The 23,797-nt window shown below is 42.2% G+C and overlaps 1 protein-coding gene across 1 annotated transcript in view; it reads right to left on the reverse strand.

Annotated features, from left to right (window-relative positions):
* Nucleotides 1-17,483: 17,483 nt before the first annotated feature.
* kcnma1a (potassium large conductance calcium-activated channel, subfamily M, alpha member 1a) overlaps nt 17,484-23,797 on the reverse strand; it is a 135,108-nt gene continuing 128,794 nt past the window's right edge. Inside the window, exons 27-30 of the mRNA XM_080848886.1 lie at nt 23,008-23,202; nt 22,415-22,533; nt 21,899-22,120; nt 17,484-17,639 (exon numbers count right to left, since the gene is read on the reverse strand). Of these exons, the coding sequence (XP_080705012.1) occupies nt 17,618-17,639; nt 21,899-22,120; nt 22,415-22,533; nt 23,008-23,202 (558 nt within the window). The 3' untranslated portion in view covers nt 17,484-17,617. The remainder of the gene's footprint in view (nt 17,640-21,898; nt 22,121-22,414; nt 22,534-23,007; nt 23,203-23,797) is intronic.

Raw genomic sequence — 23,797 nt, forward strand, 5'->3', positions numbered from 1 at the left:
CATTGAAAAAAATCTAAAAAAATTGAAAAGTGTTATTTAAAGGCATTGAAATTTAGATGTCAGGGTTGGGGACAGCTACTTCCCAATAGAAAGTACCCTATAAATGATGATTTTGTATATATTTAGCTTATCACTATCTCATGTAATGCATTGGGTTTATATAGACCATAACATTTTCTAATTAAATATCTATGCCTAAATACCTAATTGTTTTGTAAATAGTTTTTATTGTTCAGGGACTGCATATTACACGAATTCGGTAGAATGGCCCATATATGTTGTTATAATCCTTAAAATCCAGTTGTTTATATGTTGCAGATCAGAACTTCAAAATTACAATTTATAAACAAGCAAATTAAAAAAGGAATTCAAGTTACTTCACAACTCAACAAAAAGCTTTAAAGTAAATTCATTTAATCAGGTTCACTCAGTGATTAGTTTGACACTACACACCTAACTTACCTAGCAGGGTTCAGAAGGGGTTTGACAGAAACAGTGTGTTTTCTCCTCTGTTCCCCAGAAGCCAGATGTATGCTTTCAGAGACCCCATCACTGAGTTGGATAGGAGCTCTATGATGTCCCCTCTCCCCCTCTCCTCCCCTCCTCTCTTCCCCTCCTCTCCCCCTCTCCTCCCCTCCTCTTCCCCTCTCCTCTCCTCCCCTCCTCTCCTCTTTCCCCCTCTCCTCCTTTCCTCTCTCCCCCTCTCCTCTCCTCCTCTCTCTCACCTCTCCTCACTACCCCACCTCTCTCCCCCTCTCCTCTCCTCCCCTCTCCTCTCTTCTCCTCCCTCTCCTCTGCTCAGTGCTCATTGCCTGTCAAAGTGACACTTTCTCGGCTGCACCCCATCCTGCTTAATTACTTGATGTAATGAAGTGCTCTCTTCTCGCCCGCTTGCCAGCCAAGTGAGCCCAAACAAATGTCATAGATGCCACTGGACTTGAAGGAAACCGCATGCGTGCGAGCTTGAGCTGATCAATCTTTCAGGGGTGGGATGATTGAAAGGTCAGGGATAGCCTGGCTAAATATTTGTGTTCGTGTGTGTGTCTGTGTGCTTAAAGTAGCATTCCGGATCAATTGCTAATTGCTTAAAATATGCTAGCGGCTAAAACTAACGAAATCTCTTAAATGTGCTGACTTTGACTTTGTGAAAAACTAGTTAGTCAACATCTGTCCTAACACAGTCAAACATCAAGCAAGTGCAACAGAAGACAAAGCAAGACGGCAAATAAGTTCGGCAGACAGTAAAAAGCCGGGCGGCTTCAGGCAATCCTACATTTAGCAGTTATACGCCTATGGTATGGCAATGGCACGGTGGCACGGTGGCGATTCTCCATATTAAAAGTCATTGTAGCGCCCCAATTCTTTTCAAGCTGTTATTTTAAGGTAAAACTGCTTATCCTAACCCTAATCCTGAAGTACAATTGTTGCATAATGCTTCTTTAACATTACATGCCGATGTAACTGTCAGCAACCTGTTTTTACGTGTGTGTGTGTGTGTGTGTGTGTGTGTGTGTGTGTGTGTGTGTGTGTGTGTTACAGGCTTGAATTACATTGTGTGTGGCCTGTACTGTTGGGACCATTTCGACCATATGTGCATGTTTGTGTTGTGAGTGTGTGTGAGAATGCATACATCTGTGTTTGTCTCCGTGTGACTGTCTGTGGCATTATGGGTGTGTGTGTCCTTCCCTCCTATGAGACTATGTACCCAGAATTCCTACTGGCACACTGTTACTTAGCGTGGTCACTAGTGCCAGCGTTTCAAAATGACAAGGTTTGTTTGTCCGTGTTGTGATATGCTCAGAGGAAACGGGCACTGACAGCTGGAGGAGGCAGGAAGAGGGAGCCACAACAAGTCTCCCCTCCGCCCCTCCCTCCCCACATCACCCCACATCACCCACAACCCACCCCCAACCACACTCACACACACACACACACACACACACACACACACACACACACACACACACACACACACACACACACACAAAATGTCATCTCTCCCCTGGCTGCCTTCGCCACAGCCATTCTGATGAAAAGAACAGACATTTAAAACTTTGTGACATGTGTCACAGACGCTGCCATTGAGCCAGTGCTGCTGATGTAGCCCGAATTGACAGCACCCAAGCCGGCGTCGCTGGCTGGGGGACATACCGAGTTTGGTGTGTGTCACTTCCCATCCTCGTCATGGCCTCCTCTCCTCTCCTCTCCTCTCGCCTTGCGCGGGCTTCTCACAAATATAAACAGCATTATGAGTAGGAGGAAGTGCGAGCCGGGAAGACATATGCTGACATACGCCCGGGTGAGGAGGAGGAGTAGGAGGAGGAGAAGGAGAAGGAGAGGCAGAGGGAGAGAAGGCATGGATGTAGTCTAATTAAAGGGATGAGCCACGGAACAACCTGTGGGCAGTGACCTGTGTGACTGGTGTAGCACGGCGGTGCCAGGGATGGCTCCTGTATGGGCAAACGTGGCGTGGCACCTCATCAGGCTGGATAAGTGGCATGCTGCCAACTCCCAGGCCTGCAGGGCAGGTCACACAGACTGGAGAGGAGCTGCGGCGCCTGGCACACTAACACGGGCGAGAGCAATAGAACGCCATTACACTTTTATTAGAGTTCTCCATTCCATCCGTTAGCCTGTGGTATGGATGATGCTTTGTACTTCAGATGAATGTACATTTACGTGGCATTGGCTGCTTGGCTTTGAGATGCGCTCTAACAACATATTGTTCCTACTCGATCACTTTGATAGATCTCCAGTTATATTTGATGACATGTGAGAGTCCATTAACCTACATGGTAATTATCAATGTTAATGATCAATTATTAATTATCAATTATTTAAGTTGTTTTATAAATAAATATTACAGTTCTGAGCTATTAAGAGTCAAGGGTAACAAGGAATTGTATTCACCACCACTTACCAATAATGAAACATACAGAATGTAGAGAACTTTGGGAGTATAGGGACTTTAAGGTTTAGTAGTAGGAAAGTAAAAATGATTTTAACAGTCATGTTTCTCTTTAAAAAAAAAAAATACATTTATAAATATGGCTTTTGTTGCCTCCAAGTCAATGTAATCAATTGTATAAAATGCAGTGGCGGTCCGTGCATTTCACGACTGGGCCTTCAGCGATGTCCTACACGATGTTAAACTGTAGTGATGGGAAGTTCGGATCATTTTACCGACTCGAATCTTTGAATCTCGTTCAGTAAAATGAACGAATCTTTTTTCGAGTCACTCGGGGGGGGGGGGGGGGGGGGGGGGGGCTACTCAACATTTTTATCATATCATATTTTCATGGAGGTTACTACATGTAAACCAGCAGATACTAATTCCTGCATTCAAATAATATTATATGAAAGTTTGGATGAAATGGTCATTTATTATCACATAAGCATTTAATGATCACGGGAAACAATTACGCTGCACTGAACTGTAAGTAAAGTTTTAAAAAGTTAAAATAACTAAACCTGTAATTATTTCTTGTGAACGAATATCATTCACGTCTTACTAAACATAGACACTCGGAAGTGAACTAGGTTAATAAGTCCTTTCTGTTTCCTCTTCTGAGCCTATGCAGGTTACGTGAAAAAATATCCAGAGCCCAGTCAAAATGAACGAAACATTTCGGTTTTCTCTAGCTTCCCATGCTGAGCCTATGTAGATCACGTGAAAAATGATCCAAATACTTGTATCCGGCAGATGACCTAATCGTTCACCTCCCGACCGTCTTTGGATCAACGTTTCGTTCATCTGCCGGATATCGTTCAATGATTCGTTCTTTTGCCGGATATCAGTCTTTCGTTCAATGATTCGTTCTTTCGCCAACCGTGTCTTTGGATCTATGATTCGTTCATCTGCCGGATATGGGTATTTCGTTCAATGATTCGTTCTTTTGCCGGATCGTTCAATGTTTCGTTCTTTTGCCAAACGTGTCTGTTTCGTTCAATGATTCGTTCTTTTGACAACCGTGTCTTTGGATCGATGATTCGTTCATCTGCCGGATATGGGTCGTTGGATCCTTTTCCACGTGACCTGCATAGGCTCAGTACAGTCAGCTAGAGGAAACAGAAATGATTCGTTCTTTTTCCGACTGGGTCTCTTGGATACGGGTCTTTGGATCATTTTTACGTGACCTGCATTCAACAAATCATTTCTGTTTCCTTGGCTTAGCCAATGCAACAGTCCCAGTTGTCCCGATGCGCGGTCATGAACGAGAAAAAGAACGAATCTTTTTTTGAGAGGACTCGTTACTCTCGAGTCGTTGTAAGGATTCGTTCAAAATGAACGAATCGTTCACGAACGACACATCACTATTAAACTGAGTGAATCCACCTCCTAATACTATCATTATGACGCCATGGCTCTCGAACCATTATATTTATACAGAAAGGCAGTATAAGTGAGCATTGCATCACCTTAACATAGTCGAGTACAACAGACTTTATTAATATTTCAGGAGCATTTAAAATCAATACACCCGTATTAACAATACATTAAGAGTAGTAAACTCTCAGTTATATGATCGCTTGGATATTACTGTCACAACTTAAAAATAAAAGGCGATTTTCAGGGATTTGTCTACAAAGTTTTATTAAGTCCACCGAAAGGAGCCTATGAGAGCTTAAACAAGTTTGTCCACTAAACATCGCATTGTCCCACCTGCAAAGCAGTTTCATTAAACTTCCCATCCTCACGATATCCAGTTTTTCTTGAAAGTTCCGTCTTGAAAATGGCGTTGTAATTGTATCAAAAACTGGAATTATCAAGTTGGTGTAAACTAGTTTATTTGAGTTGGTTAATGTAATTATATTTAGTCTTACCAATTGAAACAACTAGCATAATAAGCACTGAAACCGATGTAGGCCTACGTCGTTTTTGCATTAGCCAGCTAAACTGAGCAATGAAGCACTGCACCGGTCTGCCTCAGTATCCAATCAAAGGACGTTTACGTGTCACGTTCAACGCGAGGAAAGAAATCTTCCGGGCCTTCTAGAAGGCCCAGTGTCGCCAACTCGAAATCTGATTGGTTGTCACAACTGTCTGTTTCAGTTCATTCAACTTAAATGTGAAAACCAATCAGATGTACACGGGCCTTCAATGTGAATTCTGAAGGCCTCAGGGAAGAGTTCTGTTCTCGGGGAAGGTTTCTCGGAGCGTGGCAACACATGATAGCTGAAATATGATTGGATGAAAGCTCTAACATAAATTAACAACGCTGGAAGCTATGAAATGAAGTTAATGGACTATGGGGAATAATTGAATACATATTTATGAAAAGAAAATATTAAAATTAAATGTATTTATTACATTTATTTTCTGATGATGTTTAGGCCAGCAGAGAAGGCCTTGAAGGCCCTGACGGACCACCACTGATAAAATGATCTTAAATAAACAAACGCACTAAGCAAAATAAAAAATATATATGTATCTACATGAAAATAAAAACAATAAAATGAAGTGTTAAAAACAAAGACGTATGTGTACAAGGACTAGTCTCCTCCAATGGGACCACTGGGGGGTAAACAGAAGGCTGAGACCTGTGTGCAGACCCCGGATCTGTGCTGATTTGTGCTGGGGCTGCTCAGAGACCTGTGTGCAGACCCCAGATCTGTGCTGATCTGTGCTGGGGCTGCTCAGAGACCGGTGTGCAGACCCCAGAACTGTGCTGATCTGTGCTGGGGCTGCTCAGAAACCTCTGTTCAAAGACCTGTGTGCAGACTGCAGACCCCAGACCCCCCCTACACCCGGCCCTGCTGAGGCACAAATCAAAGGAAGCCGTGTGTGTGTCACTGGGGATGTGTCATCTGGTGTCCTCGCCCATCAGCCCTCACTGCCAGGATGAGTGACAACCGTCAGCATCAATCAGCGATTGACAGCAGCAAGCTGATTGGTCCGGGCAACCAGGAGAGGAGGAGGGCAGGGTTGAGAGATGTCCTAGGTCAGCACCTTAGGACATTGGCAAGGCTCAGTCTGTCTTTAGTGTGTATGTGAGTGTGTGTGTGGAAGTCTGTGTGTGTGTGCGTTTATGTCTGTGTGCTTTTATGTGTGGTTGTGGTGGTAGGGTTGAGGGGGGTCTTATTTCCGCCACGGTTTCAGATGAGTAACATTTGTCACCGAAGGGGAAGATGTTGTAATTAGCTTGTCAGTCTGCTTTAGGCCGAGCTAGCTTCCTAGGCTAAGAAAGATGGACGGACTGCCATCGCACTTGACAGGCAGTCGATAATGTGGCAATTAATGTCATAAATAATTCCACTACCAATTATATCAAAATGGACTCAGCTTTAAAAAAAGAATAGTGTTCCCTGATCATTTCCTTGAACAGCAGGTACAACCATCATTTCTCTCCGTAATTATGTCCCTCTTTATATTGTGACACAAAAGGGCCCTTTTCAGCCCACATATATTTTTCAGGGCGGGGGGGGGGGGGGCAAATCTATGGTAATTTATGCTGATAGCTTTTGCTTTCAACTCTATGCACTTCCGACTCGTTTCAATGTATCTTCAAATGTCATGGTCAAGTTAAAGAGAAGACCACAAAACTGTGTCATTTGGAGATATAGACATTTTTAGGTTAATCAATTAGGCTTGAAATTTAAAGGTTGCCAAAGCTCTACTAACACTGAGACTATTGATTTCCCCTCTCCCATTCTCTGGTGTGGGAAAATAGTGTTTCTCATGCATTCCTTTGGCTCAAGCCAGGCTTACCAGGCCCTCACTACATTCTGTAAATATAACATGATGATTACCGCAGTCACGCCAACAACACAAGGGCTTGGGTTTACACACAGGGAGTGTGCGTGTACTTTAACAACAATCACTCATTTATCTCTTACCATTTCAACTATTTATGCTCAGGCAGTAATGCCAGTGGATTGAATTTGTTTTAGCAATTATCTCAGTGTGTGTTAAAGTTAAAACACTTATTTATAAAAAAAAGTGTTTTCTTCTCTTTTCTCGAAATTGAAATACTTGTTACAAACCTCGTAAATAACTGTATTTTCTGGGGTGTCTCTAACAGCTAAATGATAATCTAGTTGAAATAGAGCACTGTCCACGCTCATGCTCCGATGCCTCTCATTCCAGTAGTAATGGCTGCTTATTTTTCCTGGGTAACTTTATGACTATTAATAGTGTGTGCCAGCGCAATCTCATGGGACTGTGGGTGTCATAAATGGCCCTACTTCCAATGTCATTTCAGTGCTTCGGAAATGGACGAGCAGATAAAAGCAGCTCATCCAATGCGACGCATCAGTAATGTTGTGTAAAACATTGTTAAACACGTCACATGGATCTGCTGCAGCTGAGGAGGCCGTGGCAGGCAGCCGTAATATAGCGTCGACTGAAGGCCCTGATGGCTCAAGGTCATGTCAGTTTCTGCTACATAATGCATGAATTCCTCTTGCTCTTCCCGGCTCCAATCATCTGCTGGCCAACCTTGGGATGAAAATTTTACTAAGTAAATCAGCGAGCTTGCTGGCATTTCTATTACGCTCCAATGTGCCAGTGACAGAGCAAATGAATAATGCTAAATTACGGCACGCCGCCGTAAATCAGGGTTTACGACTGGAGGTGAAGAGGAACTCGTCTGGGCTCCGCAGTCAGCCACTGGTTATTTGTCTCCTTATGAAACTGAATATTTGGAGAGTGTTATTATGGCCATAAAGCATTGTGTGTTATTCCCATTGACTGGCCATGGTGCTTGTATTGCACTGTTCCAGTAATTATGAAGCAGGCTACAGCCACACGTCCGATTCATTTGGAACAAGTATTTAAAGTGGACTAGTTTGTTTCTTCATGATTGACTTGACCAGGTTCTTAAATCACTCTAAGGCATTTACTTGCATTTCAAGTGTCTGAATAATAGTTGTGAGTGAGATGAGATATTAATGCGGGGAAGCAGGTGTATTCACCAACTGAGAGCGTTTCCAAACCATAAAAAGCTTTGTCTGACTAATCTGATGATTTGAAGATGAAGGGTGATTCTAGTCTTTTGTCTTTGTCTCGTATGTTTGGTGCTTGTAGCTGAAGTTTATGTGCCTGGATGTCCATGTGCAGTCACCCGATCCCCTCCCATAGATGTGGGTTGTTCATGGGATGGGCCTAAAGCTTTGATTTGACATGCTTGACTTCAAAACAAGAAGACACTGGACCAGAAGACAATGGTGGAAAGATTGGCATTTACTCACATTTGCAAAGAGACTTTGGCATAGCCACTAAACCTAACACAAGTGCCCCGTGGAGGTGTAATCTACCAAACGCTGGCTCCCCATCAATCATAGCCTGTGCTTTATGACACCGGCAGCAGATTTGGAAGCAGGTCCTTTTTTACAAAAAAGCTCACTGAATAGTGTTCTTTATTTTCCTTTGATGGCTATATTGAGGGTAAGTGTTTCTCACATAGATATCTGAAGTCTTTAACTAAGATGTTCCATATGTTGTGGGAAGCCTCTGCTTGCTGTAACCCTGATTTGAGCCGGGGATGGGAAGTCATGTGGCTTCATCTCCGGGCGGTGGTATTTACCATGACCCTGTGCGATCAGACCTGCTGCTGTTTGCTCAGGGCACAGCGCCAAATGGGGAGGGCCTGGCCTTGCCTGGTGACAATGACATATAGAAGCATCTAGGAGCTGACACTCAGCAGCAGCTAATGGCGTAGAAAAGGTGCGTGTGTGCATGTGTGTGTGTGTGTGAGTGGGGAGGGGAGGGGGGGGGGATCTGTCGCACTGCCACCTTTAAGGATGCACAGATCGTTGAGACTGTCCCGAATGATCCCCAAGGGAGGACGCTTCACCACAGAAATGAAGTCCTTGAATCACGAATGCGGTGAAGATGAACCGCTCCCTACAGCTTTCTCTGCCCATGCATCCATAGTCATAATTCTGATGGTTGCGATGGACCTTTTTAATCTATCTATCTCTCTGTTTTTTCCCTTTCTTCCTGTGTCTACTTGACAACACTGTCTGATTCTGTATTAACTTCTCATCTTTCCTTCCGTACTGTCTGCAATGACAATTTAGCTTTTTGTAAGGATGTGAAATGAAAGGGGCTGCTGTACTGCGAGAGGGATATTAGGGATCCCCTCCATGTCACATTAGAGCTGGAGATTGTGTTTTGTCAGCATGGTTCTTATTAATGAGGAAGAACAGGACATCAAGAGAACACACACGTCTCACTTGGGTCCCCTACAAATTGCCTTTTCTGTTTCAATAAAGCTGGCTCTAACACAAAATTATATTATGCCCCAGAGAATTACTGTGTTTTTTTTATTTTGCTACGTGTGGAGCGATACGATGATTGACCACTGACACAAAAGGTTTTCTCTGAGGAAAGGCAATTTTCTGTGCTTTTAAATTACTAATAATTTTGCCAGAATGTTATCGAGGAGGCACAGCAAGGACATTTTTGTGTCACTCAGTGTGGATTTTTGATGATAAGGGCTCAATTACAAGGGAAATTTGTAAAATGTATGTAAGTTTTTTCTAAATGAAATAGGGTTTGACTGGATTGTAATATGACAGCATTGTAATTTGCCAGTATGAGCAGGAGGCAGAGATGGCTCTTTGTTTGTCTTGACACGGAAAACTGTGGATATACGATAGCTTGCAGCAGAATCTCCTCACCTCTCCTCTTCCAGTCTTCTGTTGTTTCTGAGTTTGGAGTGGATAAACTTTATCCGTGAACTGTAGCGTTTGGGTATTACAGATTCTGCGCTCTGATAATCCTAACAAAACCATGTTCAAAACATATTGATTGGCGGAGTGAGAATAGAAAATCCCTACAGCTAAGAGTGCGGGAGAGGTGATTGCAGCTCCATGAAGACAAATGTTTTCTGTTTTTTCCCTTTCCCCCCTGAGGACATTCTTATGAAATACTGTAAAATCACCGACCGATAATGAGGAACACGGAACTCGTCCACATGAAATGTTATTTTTCACTGTGCCAAAATGTATGCTATGTATTTTTACTAAACCAAACGTAAGGATATATGCGAGAGGAATATGTTCCCTTTAAGAGAGGAGACATTCTTCATTCTTAAACACTATGCTCACTCCGGGCAGTTTCCTCTCTTTCCTCTCCTCGTTAAGAGAACAGAATCTCCACTGGTGAATTATAAGTGCTCTGTTAATACTCCTCAATTAGGAGGTTTCCCAGCGGAAGAGCCCAACACAGGGCTGTTGTAGCCCTTTGATAACATAGATTTTGGATCCATTACATGGACCACCAGCAGGGCTCTCTGGCTTAACATTACAGCTGCCAGCTGAGCACCCAGGGAAGAGCTCTCTCTGACAGAATGGATCAGTCAGTCAGCTGGAGGCCGCGCACAGAGAGCCCTCGCCACTAGGCTGAGCGCCGTTGTGTTGGATTACAAGAGGGGATTAATTGTTTATCTCGGTACCTTTTGCATGGACAGAACTTATCCTCTGCACTGCAGAAAACACATATTTCTGACACTGTTTATACATCATTGCATTACTCTAAGGGAGTTATTAAGACCGCAAATTGCACACAGCAAAATTAAAACCATTAAAACCTTCGATTCCTTTCTGTTGATCCATTTAAGTTCTGTTAATAACCTCATGCAAAGATCAGCTTATCTTGCCATTTCAGTTCAGCCTCAGATGATGCTACAAGGTCACATTTTTTTGTATTTTTACCTTTTTCAATCCCTGTCTGTCTCTTTCTCTCTCTCTCCCTGTCTCTGTCTCTGTCTGTGTCCATGAGAGTACAATTGAGTTGTCATGTACTTCTAATAGGCAGCACAGAGAATCATTAGTCCCCCTCAGCTCCCCTGACTGATGGGCATCTCACTCCAATCATGTGAGAGCCTCCGCCGCTGCCGCCGCCGCCGCCATCCTGACACTATTGACATGGTGTCAGTGCTGTGAGGAGATGGCTTAATCAGGCGGGACACTCTGACCATTGATTTGACAAGCTGCCGTAATGACCTTCTTGTTTTCGTATAGGATCTCTGTTTATCCGCTGTGGCGCCACTGAACCTAGCGTGCAGCATCGTCATGGGAACTATTATCATGCCTGAGATGGGTTGAGAGAGGACCCCTGATGGGGGCTGGGGGGTGTGGTGGGGGGCTAGGGGGTGAGGTGCAGGATAGAGTGTGTCTGATGTCTGTGTCCTCTGTCTGCTCATCAACATAAACTGAAGAACTTAAAAGCCAAACACAAATTACCTAGAAAAAGGAGTCGGCTTTTAGGATTTTTTTTTCCTGTATGTGAGAGGAGAGAGGAGGGAGTTGTCTTTGCTGTCAGAACAAGCATGTTTACACCCCTGTGATTGCAGCTTGGGTCAGAGAGACTTGCTGAAATTAATTTGAGCTGGTGTCAAATTGATAACAAATCAATTGCAATTGCACACATTGATCGTGAGTGGTTCAATAGTTGAAAGTTCCCTGTTTCATTTTCCTAACTGACAATCCACCTGGAAAATTATTTTTGATTTGTGCAACTTATTGATGTGGCAAATGGTGAATAATGACTGCATAAATATGCTTTTCTTTAGTCACGCATGAAAGGCCTCTAGGCTCCGTTTGAAAAGCAGCTTTGCCAACAGTGCGATTTGAAGCCCACTCCTTTGCAGTTTGTTAGCTTTTTCTGGGGTAAATCATTACCTTGTAGGTGAGTAGTTCAGCTGTATTTAAACATAGCCAGTGTTTTGTTGGCTCACTCAGGGAGTGGGGCTCAATGGCTGCAGTATGGCTGTATGGCGACTCACCTGTGGGGTACCCGTACGCTGCGTGTCACACAGTAAATATTATTGCCATCCTGACAGTCTGCAGCCGTGAGTGGCTGTGTAAAATCATTAATACGCCACATGATGGGCCCACAGAGTCCCAAGGTGAGAGTGTGCAGGGCTGTTTTCATCTCCAATTATCCAAAGGACAGACTCAAGTAGCCATTGGGAGATGATTTGCAGGGGCTGCGCGCTGAAGGGGCAGCTTGGTTGAGGTGATGGCAGGAAAAGCTCTACTGAACCACGTCTCAGAGAAGAGGTCACAACATGGACACAGATAATGGCTTTCCATCGTCATTACACTTCAATTTGGAGGGCTGGTGAGCTCAGAGCGCCACACTTCTTCTTTTAGATTACTGTGTCTCTGAGAAGATGACTCTGATAAGGCCTATTGTGCTTTTATCACTTGATGGATAAAAAAGTGTAGAAGAACAAATAGATATCTAATAATCCACATACCCGGCTGGATTAAATATTTGTGGGAGGTTGGCTTTTACTGATAAAAAGGACAATGAAGGACTGGTGATATAGGCTGGGTAAAATATCCAAATATCAGATTAAAGCTATTGTGATAGTAATCTGTTTGCATCAACTGCCTCTGATAAAACAGGACACAAAAAAAGTCATGTTATTTATTAGATTGGAAACATATTGTAAGTCTACATTTGAAGAAATGACAGAGTATGCAATTTATAAACTTGGCCAAAACTACAGATTCTTTGTGTTTGTGAAAATCTGTATGTTTTGATCTCGCTGAAAGAATGGGTCTTGCATGGTTTCTTTTGGTAAACATGCTGCCAAGTTAAATGGCTGATCAATCAATTTCAGTAGGATCGATCTGAGAGCGTTCTGCCTGCATGCGCACACCAGAAGCCACTTTATTGTAAATCAATCATTTTGAAAACATCTCACAAAGGGGCCAGGCCCCACTAACAAGCCATCAATTTCAGCTGCCCCATGTGCCACCATTACCAGCCCCCCAATCAGCACAGCACCCAACATCTGCTCCACTTCCATGCCTGCTCCTGCCTGCCTGACTGGCTGCTGCTCGCAGGAGGATTTCAGCACAGTCTTAATTCACAGCCAGAGTAATATTAGAGAGCAATCCTCAAACTTCAAAGCACTGGTGTGTTTGCATTTTTGCATGCATTACTGAAAGAAGATGGGATTGGTTTTGAAGAAACATTAAGAATGTCATGTTATTATGCCATGAAAAAGGAGTAATCTGATGAAAATAATTTGATACCAACGTCAGTAGGGAAGTTGCTACTTTTCAATTATTTAATGAAACTGATATGTTATGTTGAATATGTTAAGACATTGATTTAGAACAGGGGTGTATAAAACAATCACTTTTGGTCTTACTAATGCTCCTAATTTGTGGTTTACATAGTTATTTTTAGTGTCAGAACATTTCCACTGATTAATTAATTATAACTGTGTCTTAACTGTAGTATGTCACAATAGGTACTGATATAAAAGTTTTTTTCCTGACTAGCATTGGCCTTTGACTTCATCTTATGCTGAAAATTAGCAAAAGAAGAGGACATCAGCACATCTTAGAACACAAATACATCCATTTTAATCTGAGAAAAATACAAAAAGAAACCATGTACAATTTATGTACAACTTTTTGTACAAGACAGTATATTTATCAGCAGGTTATTTTTTTTGACAGAGTCAGGTAGATCAACTCAGCACCATCATGTTCTCCATTTTCCTGTTAGCTCCAAATTCAAAAGGATCCCTTCACTGCTGCTCTGTGGTGAGAGTGTGCCAGAGGTTTGGAACTGCTCAGAAAGTGAATGTCCTGAATTTACTTTGAACAGAAAAATAAGTTACTTTTACTCAACATGTAATAGCCAGATGCAAATTTACCTTAAGACTTAAAACCCCCCAACAGTATATTCTTTTTTTTATTTATATTACAATTTCCACCAAGTTACTGTGTTCATCTTCTACAGCAGAGGAAGTGACAGATATGCAACATGACAAAAATATGAAATATATTCCTCTTCAGTCTGGAGAAGCTTTGTTGGAGAGTGGATGCATTCTTTAAGCAAATGGTCGGGCGAATATACTGTACATAGACCAAACAAAGAAAAAAAAGAAATCTTGTTCAGTGCTCAGTCTGCATGATCCAGTTATTTCTATCACAAGAAGCCTACATTTGGACAATTAGTTCAAATGAAGGGTGATCCTCCTGCATTTTAAAATTTAGAGCGTGAATGCCACTTCTCGCGTTTGTGGGTCTTTAGGTGATGCCTCCTTTGGCCTAATCGCACTGCCCGGCACTCCACTGGCACAGAGGCACTGAGAGGCTTGGATGTTCTCTGTGCCAGTGTTCCATGCCGACATGCCACTAATGCGCTTCATGTGCAGACTACTGGACCATGTTGTTTTCTGAGCACCTCCCATGGCACTTTAAACATCTTGCTTTTGTGAAAATCAAATACAAATTCATGTCATGTCACCTCCATTTTGAAATGTAGTTCTGGGAAAGGGGTCTGAGTTGATGTTTTACTACTCAAATCCAGTCAGGTTCTCCTTAGTTGGGGGAGCTGGGTTGGGTTGGGATGGGGGTTAAAAATGATTTCAAAGATGGGTCACCAAAAGTATTTACCTGCTTTGCTTTTAACATATAATCTATTTTTTTTTTTTTTACTTTGAGCATCTTAATTTTCACTGTAAACAAATGATAAGCTTTTGTGACAGTTTCAGAACAAACAATGAACATTGTTATGGCAACACACAGTGACAAAATGGAATGTAAACCCCGATACAAAAGTTCACAAGAACATTAAAATTAAGAATGTTCTCCCAGATAAGCAGAAACTGGTGCTACCCTATGAATTAATTTTACACATGTTGTGTTTAGACATTTGAAGACAGTATGGCAGCCTGGTTCATACCTCTATCTCTTTGACCTAATGAAGCGTGTTGGGAGTTTACAGGAAAAGGATGTTACGTACGGAACAATAATATGATAAGATCAATTTGTAGTTTTTGCCCCAATGTATAATGAATATGTCAATTTGTTTAATGCCTTATTCTTTAAATCTTTTTCTTCTGCCTAGCAAGTATGTTATCGACATATCCAATTATACAAACATTACTCACATTTTTCTTTAAAGAAATCTACTTGCTACAAAGTGTAACAACAATGTAATCACAATTCAAATATTGACTTGAGGACACGGTCTGGAGAGCTGCAGCAGTAGCATGCTGTGTCTCACAGACAAACATTAAAGCTCAGATCATTTCGCTTCAGACAAAAAAGTGGTCTAGAATGGGCAGAATTTACACATTTTAGATTTTACACAGATTTAGACACACGAATATTTTTTTTTCTCTTCAAAAAATGGAACTATAGTGACTCAATTTCTTTTGTCTACAATCTTATGGCTATTAATTCATTGTTTAGGACTCAGTGGTGGATGTCTCACACCAGTTTGAAACAGAGTTGTTCCAGATATATATGCATATGCACATGACAACATTTTAGCATGTCCCCGGGCCTAATTTAGGCCAAACATCATTAATAAAGTAAAGATAAAAGCTCCATTCCACACTTTCCCCAGCAGAGAAAGAGGAGCGGTGGGCTGACAGCTCTCTCACCGTCCTCATGCCCCACCCTGGAGTCCGTGCCTGACTGTACATTATTAACATTGTTTCAAACTTGGAATTACACTATTTTTTACATAAAAGTCACTTTGCCATTCGTTATTTATGTTAATCTCGTTTTGCCAAGGCAGACGAGACTAATATTACAGTTTGATATTATTCTATTCATTATTAGTCATATAGAGCTCTAGAGATCCTTCAAAGCAGCCCGGGTGGAGTCCAAAGAACACTGAAAGGAGACCAGGTGAGGGGTGCTTCAGACGGGCTCCAAGTGTCTCTGATATGGTATATGATATAAAGTTCAAAGCAGTGTGGTGTGTCTGTGTACCCTATCTTGGGGTAAGGTGTATTACTTTGTCAATATATCACGTTCTGGTACAGATGTACTGTATTCAAGATAATGCTAAATTTAGAAATAAAGTTCTCTGATGTGTATAAAAATAAGTACAAAATGATTATGCTCATATGGATACAAAAGAAGTATGTACGTATGTATAAATCTGCCAGAAGACTTGAAACAACCTTCAACCTTCTGATAAACCTCTTTTAACAGTACGAGCATCACAACATCAAGGCTTCATGACGGCTCAGGGTTATCTCTTAAGGACCTGTGCTAGGCCTGTCTGCACGCAAGAGCACATGGGTTGCATGTCTCTCTTCAGTCTCTGCGGTATGAACCAACTGAGATTGAGCTCATTCTCATGTTTGCCCAGAGGAACTCAAGTCATGTGGCATATGGAGTGGCATGAGGGTTCGGCAGGGAGAACATCCAAGCTCTTCGCTGCCTCCGTGCCAACCCTCTGCCAGGCAGTGGCTACAGCCAAAGGAGGACCCATTGATGCCCACTTTACGCGATATGTGGCATTCTGACATCAGCCAATTGTAATCCTTTGTATTCCTCTCATAGTTTCTGAGATGTACTGACATCTCTTTATTAGGGCAGAGTGTTGTACTATGGAGCTCAATCCCAGCTGGGTATCAAAGCCAACAGCGCGTTCTCAGGTTCTTTACTGGACCAGCATGGCTGACCTGTGGCCGCCACACTGAACACGTCATGAGCCTTGACCTTTCAACCTTGACCCACACAGCATGTCACACAGTAGGCTTCCATACAGACACAGGTGATGGAAAGACATCAACAGAATTAGTGCAGTAACGCAGAACATATTGCCAAATATGGATATAGCTATGTTTGAGACAACCCGCTCCTCATTACACATGTATGTCGGAATACACTAGTGCCTGTACTGTCTATCGGTGTGAAAATGGCTTTTGCACATTCACCACCCTCTATATGTCCAGGCTGTTTCACTGAACTGTCAGATGAATGGCCCCCGCACACACACACCATGCAGTACAAAGCTGGATGCCTGTTCAGACACAGCATCAGGCCTGTGAGATGCAGAAGCTGACAGGAGCGGTGTCAATGGGAGATACTCCCTCAACAGTGCCATAGCAACCCCTCAGGTCTATCACCTCTCTAGCCAAGCTCAATCTACCCCTGTTCTGTGAATTAAAATGAAGTTGACACTTAATCATTTTTTTCTTTCTCCCATGACAAAGATGGCTTGAGTAACGCTTTGATGTTTCAAGTCATTCGTAAAATAACTTGATCACTATTAGTGCAAATAGAAAAGAAGCAGATGGGAGATATGTGACCGAAGAGGAACTGTGTTGGCCAATTGAAACTTTCTCAGGAGATTCTTGGGGCAGTGGATGAGTGATACCAGTGTGACCGTCATCCCCCACAGCTGTGAAGTCATGGAGTCTGGTCACATACACGCTGAACTATTGCAAAAAAAACTGGAGGAAAGCCTTTTTTGAACTCTCAAAGTAAATTCAAAAAGTGCTAGGGGGCTGTACAATCCTTACTTGATTGTCAATTATATACATCTCTATGTATTCATTTATAAATAAAATCATTTCCCAAAAAGCATGGATGTAACATTAAAGGTATACACATAGGAGGTCCCCTCCAGTTTTCCTCGATCATGTAGAACTGTGATACGAGACAGAAGCATTGCAACACCACTCGTCGCCACCATCTTTGCCTCTCAGCTTGAACAAAAAGGAATGTCCCAACTCCCCCACGTGGCGTCAGGGGCCCTGGAACTCAGCATTCGTCTTCAACTTCTCTGATTGGTGGGATCAGGCTGCTAGTGGATTTGTACTGATTGACTTGATTGGCCATGTGAGTGCTCATAGGCTTGATTTGAATGTTCCTTGGGTAGGCATTGTCTGCTTCATCTGTAAACCATTTCTTTTCTGCAGAGGGATGAAGATAAGGGGGATGAAGAGGGATGAAGGTGAAGGGGTACAGAGCAGAGGGATGAAGGTGATGAAGGTGAGGGGGATGAAGAGCAGAGGGAACGAGGGTAGAGAAGAGTTAGACTCAACACAGACAGTCCACCAATAACACATCAACCATTTACATCACTAATGGTCACCTTCAAAAATACCTTTATACAGTATATATAAATAGAATATTTCTATGTAGCACGTCCTGAATTGTGACTAATAGCTAATAAAATCACACAGGCTGTATTCTGGGCCTCCCATTTGAACTGATATCCGATATGTGTATCTCTAGCAGTGTGGTTAATGACCTGATAAGATATGAAGGCTCTTGTGTTTGGAGGGGAAAGTGCCAGATTGGGGGGTTGGGGGTGGACTTGAGACATATGGAGCAGGTGTTTTCTCCCAGCACTGTCCACAGTCTCATTTCTAATGTGGTTTCCCTCACACTGGAACATGTCATTTGAACTTGAGATGTGCAGCACACCTCCGAGTGTCAGGCAGCCGGTGACTGCGGGGCGCTGTGTCACAGCGCGGGCGTTTGATGTACGCGAGCCGTTGCCTGGGGTGGTGTGATGTGTCAGCCGCCACCGCCGCCACCCCCCGCTCCCCTGAGTTCAGCCGTGAGACCGCCACTGATGGATCACACCCAGGGCTTAAGGAGGGGGATTTGGAGAGGGCCCTCCAAACTCGGCAATTTAGAATCTCATGCTTGGCCTTCTTTTTTTATTTAGAGATGGCTAGCGAGAGGGTGATTTTTCCACCCTCCTAACTCATCCACTTTTGGTCGGGAGGGGATGTGACAAGCTTCAGATTTGACTACTTGAGCTTCATGGTGGTAGTCAATTCTGTTTGTGATTAATATCAACATGAACTTTTATGATTTGAAGAGAAATGATCTCATTGAACTACATTAATGCAAACGTGAACTACATTCTCGGCGATTGAATAGGAAGGAGTTTTGAACATGTCATAGGGTAGAAATACAGACACAACACACAGACTTCTCACATAATGCAGTTTGTCTTACACCTGAAATAAAGGGGGAAATGAAAGGAAGAAAGAGTCTTTTCATAGATAGCAAAAACATATCAAATGAACTGATAGAAAGGTAGAGGCAAGTACAAAAGTAAGGAAACATCCACATGCAGTGCTGGGGTGATCCTGAGCATGGCAAGGGTTCAGCAGAAGTGGCAGCCATTTTGCTTTCCATGTGAAAGCAAAACTTTAAAAGAGGCATGATTCAGTGTTCTAGAGAAAAATAAAAGGTTTTCCCTTCATAACAGTGCTCCACAAAGGACAAAGTTATGCTTTAAAAACCCCAAACAGGTGCTGTGTCATGCAGAATCATTAACTTGCATACCTGGGCCCATTCTATTCATCCTTGTTGCACTTCAGAAAAAAAAGTGAGCTACATAAGTTTTAAGGCAAATGACATGTCTCAAACACAATCACTGAAATGATCAATGTATTTCTATATGTAATGAAAGTGCATTCATACTCCACAGAAGCACTGTTAACACTATATAAAACTATACTCTATGAGTACAAATACGATGCTGTGTATCAGAGAGCCTACAGCAAGAAGAGTAAGACACCACTTGCCTACCATTACAAGTCTGATAAATGATTCATCTGCTTCTGCATAATTGAAAGTGACTTTTATGAATAAAGCAAACGATGCAGTAGTATTATTTCATGACTTGCTTGTACATCCTGGATTATCAGATGTTTGTCTTTTGTCTTTTGAGATATAACACTTAGACTTGTTCGGTTTTTACTGGAGATTACATTTAGTCGTACTCAATTCAATTCAATTCAGTTCCGCTTAATTCAATTTAATGTTATATACTGCCAACAATAGTAAGCATTGTCTCAAGGCATTTTATAGGAAGGCCTCAACCCTAACGCCTTAATGTTTAAACCCAACTCTGTGGGTATACTATACATGATAATATGATGGTTTAAACCCGACTCTGTGAGTATACTATACATGACAATATGAAGGTTTAATCCCAACTCTGTGAGTATACTATACATGACAATATGAAGGTTTAAACCTAGCTATGTGAGTATACTATACTGTACATGACAATATGAAGGATAAACCTGGCTATGTGAGTATACTATATATGAAAATATGAAGGTTTAAACCCAACTCTGTGAGTATACTATACATGACAATATGGAGGTTTAAACCTAGCTCTGTGGGTATACTATACTGTACATGGCAATATGAAGGTTTAAACCTAGCTATGTGAGTATACTATACTGTACATGACAATATGAAGTTTTAAACCTAGCTATGTGAGTATACTATACATGAAAATATGAAGGTTTAAACCCAACTCTGTGAGTATACTATACATGACAATATGAAGGTTTAAACCTAGCTCTGTGGGTATACTGTACATGACAATATGGAGGTTTAAACCTAGCTCTTAGGGTATACTATACTGTACATGACAATATGAAGGTTTAAACCTAGCTATGTGAGTATACTATACTGTACATGACAATATGAAGGTTTAAACCTAGCTCTGTATGTGACAATATGAAGGTTTCATGCTGCAAGCTGAAATGTCTCCCATACGTTACTGTAAAGAGGTTGTGCAGATATTCAAAAGAGCATTTAAAATGCATATCACTGTATAACAGGGTTGAAATGTCTTTCTGAAAACTAGCAGTATTGTGGAAAACAAATCCTAATGTTACTGTACTGGTATAATATGTATTGTATAAGAAAAGAAAAACAGAACTAAAAGTAAGCAGTGTAATTATTAAAAAACATGAACATGCAAACGCACACAAGACTAAACAGATGAGGATGAATGAACACAGAAGAAGCAGATGGCTGGTGATGATTGCGCTACATATCTGGCCCGCTCTGAATTCAAGTCAATTCTGGGTCAAGATAGTAGATATACTGGATAAAGTTGCATTTAAAAACAGACAATCTGAGAGGTTAAGTATAATACATTATAACACGGGTAGATGGAATTATAACACGGGTAGATGGAATCCACCATTCTGAGAGTTAGTTCCGGGGTGTGCTATATTCTACGGTATAGTAACTGTACGACCTGTTTTCATCTACCTGAGCGTTCCATATCAGTACGCACTCAAAAGGAAATATCTATCCAAGATGGCGGCGTGTTGTGGCTAATGTAGTGGGGAATGTTTCATGTGAATTAAGCTATCTACACGACTTTTTATATGTCTAAATTGACTCGGTTAGTTGTTTCTGTGCTACGCGAATGTTGCAGAGTATTGAAAGTCTTTACTGAAAGTCTCGAATATCATTTGTAGTTGACTTTTAGCGCTTAGACCAAAAACCCATTTGAAACACACGTAGCTTTTGTGCTAGGTCTAACAGACGTTAAAATCCCAATGCTATTTGTCTGTTGCATAGCAACAGCCACACAAAGGGGGACTATTTTCTCTTGGCTACTGAAATGCGATACACAACGTTTGGTGTCTACAACTTTTTTTGTCCTGAAAGGCAGCTTACTGTTTACTTTAATTGTACTTAATATTTTGGAGTCGCTGGCAACCGTGTTATAAAAGCAATAAGGTACTCGAGTCAGTACGGTATCGTCAATAATGTACTTGTTCGAGGGTTTGCCGGCCCTCCGCTGCGCGTCGGGCCTAACAACTCCCTCGAACAAGTACATTATTGACGATACCGTACTGCCTCTCGAACCTTATTGCTTAACTAACATATACACAACATATGAATATTTGTAGAAGCAATATACAAATATTAGTATGTTTGCATACAAACCCCTTACCTATACACCTTCAGTGACATTCACAAAAACACAATAGCTTTTTCTGTAATTTTTACCAAAAAGTGTATAGTTGCCAGCTGCCTGTATGAGTGCATAGATCTGTGACACCTAAACAAAATGTGCAATGTAAAGCTGACAGGAATCAGTGTGCGTGTGCTTAGCAATGGTTGCTATGCTAGATGTCACATCAGAGCATAGGGGGGATGCATGCAAATGGTGGGGCAAACACATAAACCCATGACAAGAATCCCAAGCACAAAAACACAACATGTCACTCAGGACACGCTTGATGGACACACACTACACTTAAATATACACAGACCTGTCATGAACACACACACAGTCACAAACACACGTACACACACACACACACACACACACACACCAACTTCACAACACAACACAGTTGTGCACATTGGGCTCTGTGCCGTTCCTTACTTCTGCTTGTCGCGGGCCTCTCGGGCCTTGGTGCGGCTCTGGCGGTTGGCGGTGGGGATGGAGTGGACGGAGGAGCTCTTCTTGCTGGAGGAATGGGAGGAGTGCGAGGAGTGGGAGAGGCTGGTCCGGGACTGGCCCGCGTTGTGGTCGAACTGCATCAGGCAGAAGATCAGGTCTGATGGCACCAGCTCAAACTCATAGGGCGGGTTGGTGATGACGTACCTGCAGGCCCAGCAGCACAGGTAGAATGATTGTTTCACTGCCTTCTGATTTAGACTGTACTTTTTAAGAGGATAATAATGTTTTAGGGTCTCAGTGGCAATTTAGTTAAGGTACCAAGAGACCTGGCATTTCTCTTAGCAGGCTTTTATTTGTCTTAGATGCCACAGGGTCAATAGCCCAGCACAGGGGACAAACTATCAGCGTTTTAAAGATCCCAAAGGGAGTAAGGATCCCAAAGGGAGTAAGGATTTTAAAAATATATTTTTTTTAATGGCTGATTTTCGATGAGCTCACCGTTTGGTGCATATGCTGGGTGCACCTATATGTGCATCTCGTAGTCTGTAGATCCCGAAACACAGCATGTTGTATGTTTTTAGCGCTTTACAAAACAAATCCCCATAGCATCCACCGTCCTGAAAGCAAGAGATAACAAGACATTGTTGTACAACCTGTGTCTTTTAGTCAAGAGGTCAGCGATTTCAGTGAGCAAGATTATGTGATCTATTTCAAACAGGATAAGACATAATGACAACACAGCAATGGATCCTCCATCAGTTTATATAATGAGCATCTAAACTGCAATCCTTTACTGTATATCTCTCTTCACTTGTGCCTTCATGTAGCCTAGTGACAGTGCCTACAAATACTCATCAACAAATAGGCAAACATTGTGGTGATACCATGTAAACACTGTAAACAAATAAAATGACAAATTGAACCTCTAGAGTAAGACATTATTTTTCAGACCTCTGCAAAGATAACAACCCCCCTTATTGTACGCCGGCTTTCTCAGTTCCGATTACTGTGCGGTAGAGGCCAGTGGTGTGAAACGTGTACTGCCCGGGGACGTGACAGAACCTGTCCACTCCTCTTAAACATCCACTTACCCCCAAGTCTGCGAAGGGCCCATCATAGAGGGCCAGCTGCGCGACCCGACACCTGTCGCGGTTGGCCAGCGTCTGTGGTGTGCTGTAGCCGCCTCTCAGCGCGTTTTCCTCTGCCAGTAATGCCTCCAGCTCTGGCGTGGCTCCCCCCGTCACCAGTGTTCGAATAAGTGTCAGGATGTTGTCATTGAAGTACGTCTGGCAATAGAAAGGGAGGTGCTTACATAAGATATAAATGATACCAGTAACAAGCCAAGATGGGAGATATGATAGGCCTTCCTTAATTGTGTAATGCATACTTCAGTGCTACATTTGACCATGCCATTTTAAACAAAAGACCCAAATAATGGGAGCCTCTGGTCTCATCTAATTTCAAGTGGTGTGCAGCAAGGCTCAATGTAAGGTCCAGTGTTGTTCTCTCACTACATAGTTATATCTTCCAGAGACAAAGCAATAAAACAAATCATCTGTGAAATATACATCTGTGAACCAATGAAAGTCAGGTTCAATGATTGTATGATCTACCTCTCTTTTACTCGGATTGATGTGAGAATAAACTTAAGACAAAGACCTGATTGCCAGGGTTTATGCGCACAATGACATTCCGTTTAAAAAATAGCCATCTTTTAGTCTTTATGACCTCTTTCATGTGGACCCCCATTTTTCCTTATGCTGATATGCAGATTTTGCAAACACTCCAATCTGCAGCACTTTGTGAATAGTAGGTCAAACAGTCTTTGGCCCGTCTCCAAAATAGTGTTGCGTCTTCGTGTAAAACACCTTGCAACATTTC

The sequence above is a fragment of the Sprattus sprattus genome (genome assembly GCF_963457725.1).
Source record: "Sprattus sprattus genome assembly, chromosome: 12".
NCBI lineage: Eukaryota > Metazoa > Chordata > Actinopteri > Clupeiformes > Clupeidae > Sprattus > Sprattus sprattus.